The sequence below is a fragment of the Anser brachyrhynchus genome (assembly GCF_964034855.1).
Source record: "Anser brachyrhynchus genome assembly, chromosome: 7".
NCBI lineage: Eukaryota > Metazoa > Chordata > Aves > Anseriformes > Anatidae > Anser > Anser brachyrhynchus.
In genome coordinates this window covers 31602649-31609416 of record NC_137701.1, presented here as the reverse complement: position 1 = coordinate 31609416, position 6768 = coordinate 31602649, and the positions used below count along the sequence as shown (strand labels likewise).

At 68.4% G+C, this 6768-nt stretch overlaps 2 protein-coding genes across 4 annotated transcripts in view; one reads left to right on the top strand and one right to left on the bottom strand.

Moving 5' to 3' along the window:
- Positions 1-107: 107 nt before the first annotated feature.
- Positions 108-4088, top strand: LOC308197871 (C-X-C chemokine receptor type 2-like). Of its 3 annotated transcripts, XM_080599115.1 has the most exons (3): positions 108-140; positions 410-1437; positions 2615-4088. In XM_080599115.1, exon 3 carries the CDS (start codon positions 2620-2622, stop codon positions 3688-3690), a length of 1071 nt encoding a protein of 356 aa, XP_080455241.1. In that variant the 5' UTR covers positions 108-140; positions 410-1437; positions 2615-2619; the 3' UTR covers positions 3691-4088. The 3 variants fall into 3 exon arrangements, with proteins under 3 accessions (XP_080455241.1, XP_080455243.1, XP_080455242.1); XM_080599117.1 differs by lacking the exons at positions 108-140; positions 410-1437 and adding an exon at positions 1681-1936; XM_080599116.1 differs by lacking the exons at positions 108-140; positions 410-1437 and adding an exon at positions 1681-2287.
- Positions 4089-4233: 145 nt separating this feature from the next.
- The window catches only part of RUFY4 (RUN and FYVE domain containing 4), a 6087-nt gene continuing 3552 nt past the window's right edge, over positions 4234-6768 (bottom strand). Inside the window, exons 7-9 of the mRNA XM_080598736.1 lie at positions 6071-6364; positions 5517-5648; positions 4234-5424 (exon numbers count right to left, since the gene is read on the bottom strand). Of these exons, the coding sequence (XP_080454862.1) occupies positions 5322-5424; positions 5517-5648; positions 6071-6364 (529 nt within the window). The 3' untranslated portion in view covers positions 4234-5321. The remainder of the gene's footprint in view (positions 5425-5516; positions 5649-6070; positions 6365-6768) is intronic.

Sequence of the window (6768 nt, the reverse complement as noted above, 5' to 3'; positions counted from 1 at the left end):
ATTTAGGGGTGTCCCTGGGAATTAGGGGTGCCCCAGGGAATTGGGGGTGTCCCTGGGAATTAGGGGTGCCCTAGGGAATTAGGGGTGCCCTAAGGATTTAGGGGTGTCCCTGGGAATTAGGGGTGTCCCTGGGAATCGGGGTGCCCCAGGGAATATAGGGGAGCCCCAAGGTATTAGGGGTGTCCCTGGGAATTTAGGGGTGCCCCAGGGAATTACGGGTGTCCCAGGGAATTAGGGGTGTCCCAGGGAAATGGGGGGGTCCCAGGGAATTAGGGGTGTCCCAGGGAATTACGGGTGTCCCAATTTATTAGGGGTGTCCTAAGGAATTTAGGGGTGCCGCAGGGAATTTAGGGGAGCCCCAGGGAATATAGGGGTGTCCTGAGGTATTAGGGGTGCTCCAGGGAATTAGGGGTGTCCCTGTGAATATAGGGGGGCCCCATGGAATTAGGGCTGTCCCAGGGAATTTAGGGGAGCCTCAGGGAATTATAGGTGCCCCAGGGAGATATGGGGGAGCCCCAGGGAATTAGGGGAGCCCCAGAGTATTTAGGGGAGCCCCAAAGAATATAGGGGTATCTCAGGGAAATAGGGGTGCTCCAGGGAATTAGTGGTGTCCTAGGGAATTTAGGGGTGTCCCAGGGAATATAGGGGTGTCCTAGGGAGAATAGGGAAGCCCCATTGCATTTAGGGGTGCCCCATGGAATTTAGGGGAGCCCCAGAGAATTTAGGGGTGCCCCACGGAATATAGGGCTGCCCCAGAGTATGGGAGTCCACAGAGGAGTGGGGTGCTCCAGGGATGTGGGGGGCCTGCCAGGGAAAGGGGTGTCCTGCCCTCGGCATGGTCCCAAAGGTGTAGGGTGCCCCCAGGGAGCACTGGGGTGACTCGGGGGTGCCCCACGCGGACGGGGGTCCCCAAAAGCGTGGGGGTGCCCCGGGGAGCAGGGATACCCCAGGGGGGCTGCGAAGGCTCCCTGGAGCTGTGGGGTGCCTGCAAATGGGGTGGGGGGGGTACCCCAGATGGGCGGGGGGGGGGTGTCCCCAGGCCATCGGCGCACCCCAAGGGGACGCGTGGGAGCCCAAGGGGTGCCCCAAAATCCCAGGCGGGGGGGGGTGCCCCGGGCTGGGGGCGCAGGGGGGGCCGGGGAGGATGCCACTTCCCCTTCGTGCAGGAGGTTTTGCAACCTCGCTTCCTCCCGGGGCAGCATAAAGCGGCGCCTCGGGGACCGGGGCGGCCGGCACAGGTGAGGGACCCGCTGGCGGAGGGTCCCCGGCCCCACGCTCCCCGGGTGCCCCCAAATTCGGTTTTCGGGGTGACGGCTGAGAACGTGCCCGTGGCGGCCCGCAGCCGGGGTTGCGGAGGGGGAAGGCTCGGGGAAATCTTTCCGGCGCGGCTGGGAAGGGGAGAAGATTTGGGGGTCCGGAGGAGGCAGCCGACAGAGGGTGAGTCCGCGGGGTGCTCGGCTTCGGGGCGGGACGGGGGCACCCCGCTCCTCGTGTGGGGAAGGGGACGTGGGGAGGGGGCACCCCGGGCTCCACGAGGGGTCCCGGTGGGGGTGAACCCCCCCCTCCGCCAAGGGGGACCCCGGTGTCCCCAGGAGGTTGCGCGCGTGGGGTCGGGAGGGGAACTGGGGGGCTTCCCCTTCTGCGGGGGGAAATTCGCCTCTTCGGGGGGGGGGGGGGGGGGGGACACAGAGGAACTGCAGGGATTGTGGAAGCCAAAAATAGGGCGAGGGGAAGAGGGGACGGCTCGGGGGAGCCAGCGCGGGAGATGGATTTGGGGGGAAATCCCCTCCGGCCGGGAGGGGAAGGTTGCTCCCGGGGAGGGCGTCGGGGTTCAGGCCCCAGCCCTGGCGCTCGGCAGCATCAGGAGCCGCGGCAGCACCCAGGAAAGGTTGGGGCGCGAAAAAGGGGCGGCGAAAAGGTCCCGGCCCGTGGCGGGGTAAGGCCGGAGCCCGGTGGCATTCAGGGAGGCAGGGGCAGGGCGCTGAGGTGTCCCCAAGGGCCGGGACACGAGCGGCAGCCGCCACCTGCCATTTCCCCATCGCGGGGCCGTGGGGATGCGCGGCGGCGGAGGAACAGGAAAGCCAGAGGCGTGAAATCTTTCCAAAACCGCCTGCAAAGGGTGACACATCTTTCCGTCCGGGGGGTGAAACCTCTCACGGGGACAGGACCGGTGGGGAGAAGGGGGGTGAAACCGCCACCGAACCCGCCCGATGCTCAGGGGATGGGTGGGGGAGCCGGGGGTGCCCCGGGGTCCCCAAACAGCTCCGAGGACGCCCCCAAAACCGAGGTCTTGGGGATGCTGGAGGGGCCGGGGGTCCCCTGCAGGGGACGAGAAGTGGCCAGGGACCCCCCTCCTCCTTGGGGATGGACGTGGAGGGGACACGGAGGGGCAGGGCTGGGATGAGGTGGGGCAGACGGGGGGTGTTGTGCCGGGGGGGGCATGTTAGGGACAGCGGCCAGGCGCCCTGTGCCTGGCACAGAGGGGACGTGGGGGCACAGAGAGGTGGTGGGGGCTGCCTGCTGGCCAGGGAGACCCCCAGGGATGGAGGTCCTGGGGGTGCTGCTGGCCCACGCCGCGCTCCCTGCCATGCTGATGGTGCTCTGTGCCTCACAGGCGGGATGGACACCATCTCCTTCAACGGGGACCTCTCGGATTTACTCTACAACTACACCTATGACTACAGCACGGCCCTGCCCGACGCTGTCATCTCCTCGTCCCCGTGCCGGCCCGACGGCTCCGTCCTCAACAAGTACCTGGTGGTCTTCATCTACTGCCTCGTCTTCATCCTCAGCGTGGTGGGCAACGGGCTGGTGGTGCTGGTGGTCACCTCCAGCCACACGAACCGCTCCGTCACCGACGTCTACCTGCTCAACCTGGCCGTGGCCGACCTGCTCTTCGCCCTCACCCTGCCCCTCTGGGCCGCCTACCGGGCCCACGAGTGGGTTTTCGGCACGGTGATGTGCAAGGCCATCTCGGTGCTGCAGGAGGCCAACTTCTACAGCGGCATCCTGCTGCTGGCCTGCATCAGCGTGGACCGCTACCTGGCCATCGTCTACGCCACCCGCGCCGCCACCGAGAAGAGGCACTGGGTGAAGTTCGTCTGCATGGCCATCTGGGTCTTCTCCGTGCTGCTCTCCCTGCCCGTGCTGCTCTTCCGCGAGGCCTTCGTCTCGCCCAGCAACGGCACCGTGTGCTACGAGCGCATCCGCGGCGAGGACACGGCCAAGTGGCGCGTGGTGCTGCGGGTGCTGCCGCAGACCTTCGGCTTCGCCCTGCCCCTCCTGGTCATGCTCTTCTGCTATGGCGTCACCGTGCACACCCTCCTGCAGACCAAGAACGCCCAGAGGCAGCGGGCCATGAAGGTCATCCTGGCCGTGGTGCTGGTCTTCCTCGTCTGCTGGCTGCCCTACAACATCACGCTGGTGAGCGACACCCTCATGAGGACGCGGGCCATCGCCGAGACCTGTGAGCGCAGGAACCACATCGACACGGCCCTCTCCGTCACGCAGGTGCTGGGCTTCGCCCACAGCTGCCTCAACCCCATCATCTACGCCTTCATCGGGCAGAAGTTCCGCAACAGCTTCCTCAAGATCCTGGCGCAGCGCGGCCTCATCAGCAAGGACGCCGTGGCCCGCTACGGCCGCACCTCCTACGCCTCCACCTCCGGCAACACCTCCACCACCCTCTGAGCCCCGCGGATCCCCCAGGCCTGACGCAGGCACCCCGAGCACCTCAGCATCCTCACCCGGCGCCCCGAAACGCAGCCTCGGGAAGCAGGCACGGCCCCCCCAGGGCACCCGGGTGGCCGTCACCGGGGGCTGCCGGTGGCGGGGCTTGCGTGTGGCCACCCGTGTGCGCGGCGCTGTGCAGCTGGGAGGGTCACAGCGGGGTGACTCTGAGCGCCGGTGGCACCGTGACGCCGTGGTGAGGCGTGAGGCCACCGCACATCAGCATGGGGGGACCCCAGGCGCTGCCCGCCCTCCCCGCACACCGGGACGGAGCCTGGGAACTTTGGGCAACCCGTGGCCCCCGTGTGACAGCGGTGGCCGCTGGCCGCCCAGCAATAAAGGAGGTGGCGGGTTTGTCACCCGTGTGTGGCTCCTGTTGGCCGGGGGGAGGGTGGCGGGAGGGGGCCGGGGCACGTCCCCGCCGTGCCGCACATCCAGGGCGCTTCCTGGGGACAGCGGGTGCAGGAAAGTGCCGTTACCCAAGAGGCAGTTGCGGAACGTTTGCGTCCCGCACGTCCCCAGAGGGGACCCAAAACCTGGTCTTGCTCCGTGCAGCTGCCGAGACAAGCCCTGGCCCTTGCCCAGCTCGGGGTCTCCGTGTCACCTCTGTCCCAGGGCTGGGGACAAAGCCCCGCCGCTCCCTCCCCGACGCCTGTCTGAGCACAAACGAAGCAAATCGCTGCAAGATCCCTCTGTGGCCCTTCCCTGCGCTTGGTGACACCGAGCCTGCCCTGTCCCCCCTGCTCCCCCTGAGGGTGGCAGCTCCTGGGACACCCACCCCGTGTCCCCCCGGTGCTGCGGTGCCAGCCCATCGTTGTGCAAGGAGCCGGGAACCTGGCCTTACACAACCTGCACGGGGTGGAGGGAGCGTTTCCGCCCCAGCTTGGGCAACCGGGGCTGGCACCGGAGCGAGGAGAGGGCTGTGACCCTGCTGGGGTCCCGCCTGCCACCCTGGGTGGGCCCAGCGTCACGGTGCCGGCCCCAGGGTCTCTCCAGGAGGGTCCCACATTGTTCCTCTGTCACCCCTGCTCCAAGCTCCTGGGGGTCCTTAATCCCAGAGGCCCTTAATCCTGGGGGCATCAGCGGGTGTGCAGGACGGGGGGACGGCTGGGGACAGGGCACGGGGGTTCCCTGCACCCAGGCAGGGAGTCCGGGGGATTCGGGGCTGGCAGGGGCAGCGGGGCAGCTCGGCAGGTCCGGCCCATCACCTTTGTGTCTGGGAAAGCTCTTGCCCAAGCGGTGCCTTGCAGCCCGGCAGGAAACCGGGGCTGTTGGCTAAGAGCCCTCTCCCCCCTGCGTCGGGACGGGGCAAAGCCTGGCCTCAGCTGGGACACCCCGCTAAAGGACGGTCCCCCCGGGGAGGGCTCAGACGCCCCCGTGCCATCATCCCCCTGCCCACACCCGGCCAGGCTGACGGCGGACAGACGACACTGGAGGCGCTGGGATGGCAGGACTGAGTTGTTTCCCTCTCCACGGGCCGGCCATGCGGAGAACATCTCAGCCCCAGCACCTGGGGTGTCAGGACCTGCCCGCAGGCCCCGTGCCCCGGGCGCAGTAGGACAGACCCCCTCAGGACAGACCCCCGTCGGCACTCACATAGCCGCCGGGTGCCTCTGCTGGTAGCAGAGCAGGCAGCAGCGCCCCTGCTTGCCCACGTCCACGGAGCACGCGTGGCACACCTTGCCCTGGCACAGCCTGCCAAGAGGTGGGTGTGCGGTGAGGGCCGTGCCACCCTGGCGCGGTGTCCCCACGTCCCCATGTCCCCCCCGGTGTCCCCGGGAGCCCACCTGCAGCAGTATCTCCGGGACAGGAGGCGGAAATCCTTGTGGCAGCGGGCACACAGACCTGCATCGCGGGGCGCCGGGCTGGGTGCTGGAGCATCGATGCCCTCCGTCTTCTGCCACAGGGCGTCCTTCTCCCTACGGGGTTGGGACATGGAAGGGGGACACGTCACCCCCGGCGGGGCACAGGGCCGCCACGGGCTGGTCGTGTGTGCGTGCGTGTGCCCGTGCGCGTGACGGGGTCCGTGCAACAGCCCCTCCGCAGCTGTCGTGCCCGGGGTTGTGCCCAGGTTTGTGCCATAACCCACGCGTGGCAGCATCGCTGCTGCTGTCCCCGCAGTGTAGGGGGGGGGTCCGAGGGCATGGGCGGGTGTGGGAGACCCAAGGTGGGCACCCAAAATGGGCACCCATAGACGGGCACCCAAGGGAGGCGCAAGAGGCGTGCACCCCAAGGTGGCGAGTGGGGTTTCCCTGGGCTCTGGTGCCCTCCTCTGGGCGAAGGGATTTGGGAGCATTTGTGCGTCCGTGAGGGCGAGAGGGCTGCGGGCGCCGTGTCTCACCGCAGCAGCTCCAGCAGCCGCCCCTTCATGTCGCGGATGAGCTCCTGCTGCCGCGCCTGCTCCGCGCCGCGCGTGGCCTCCCGCTCCAGCGCCTCCCGCTGCGCCCGCTGCAGGGCCGCTGCCCAGCGCTCCCCGTCCTGCCGGGCCCTGGCACGGGGGGCGGGCACGGCGCCTCTGAGCCCAGTCCCGGGGTGGCCGTGGGGAGAAGGTCCTCCCGTCCCCGGGTGGCCGTCTCTCCGGCCCTTCCCAAAGCCAGCCAGCTCCCCGTCCCCACGGCTGCCTCGCCGTCCACAAGGTCATCACATCCACGCGTCGAGACGTCCATCCGTCCCTCCCCGCTCCCATCCCTCCGTCCCTCTGCCCGCCCATCCATCCGATCACCCCAAATCCATCCCTCCAGCCCCCCGCCCGTCCCTCTCTCACCCCACATCCGTCCTTACCTCCCCCACCCCAAATCCGTTCCTCCATCATCCCACCCATTCACCATCCACCCCCCCACCTCCCCGTCGATCCCCAGCCAGATTCCACCCTCCCTCCCCAAACCCCCCTCTCCCTGCCCTTCCCCAGGCTCTGCTCCCCAGATCTGCAGTGGGGCGCCAGGGGTCACCCCTCCCGCGTGCCCGTGTGCTTGTAGGGCCGGGGACCCCCACAGCGTGTCCCCTCCCCACCTGCCGAGCTGCTCCTGCAGCTGTGCCACC

What these genes read in the sequence shown, in the direction of transcription:
- LOC308197871 (XM_080599115.1), top strand. Translation starts at nt 2,620, where the DNA reads ATGGACACCATCTCCTTCAACGGGGACCTCTCGGATTTACTCTACAAC.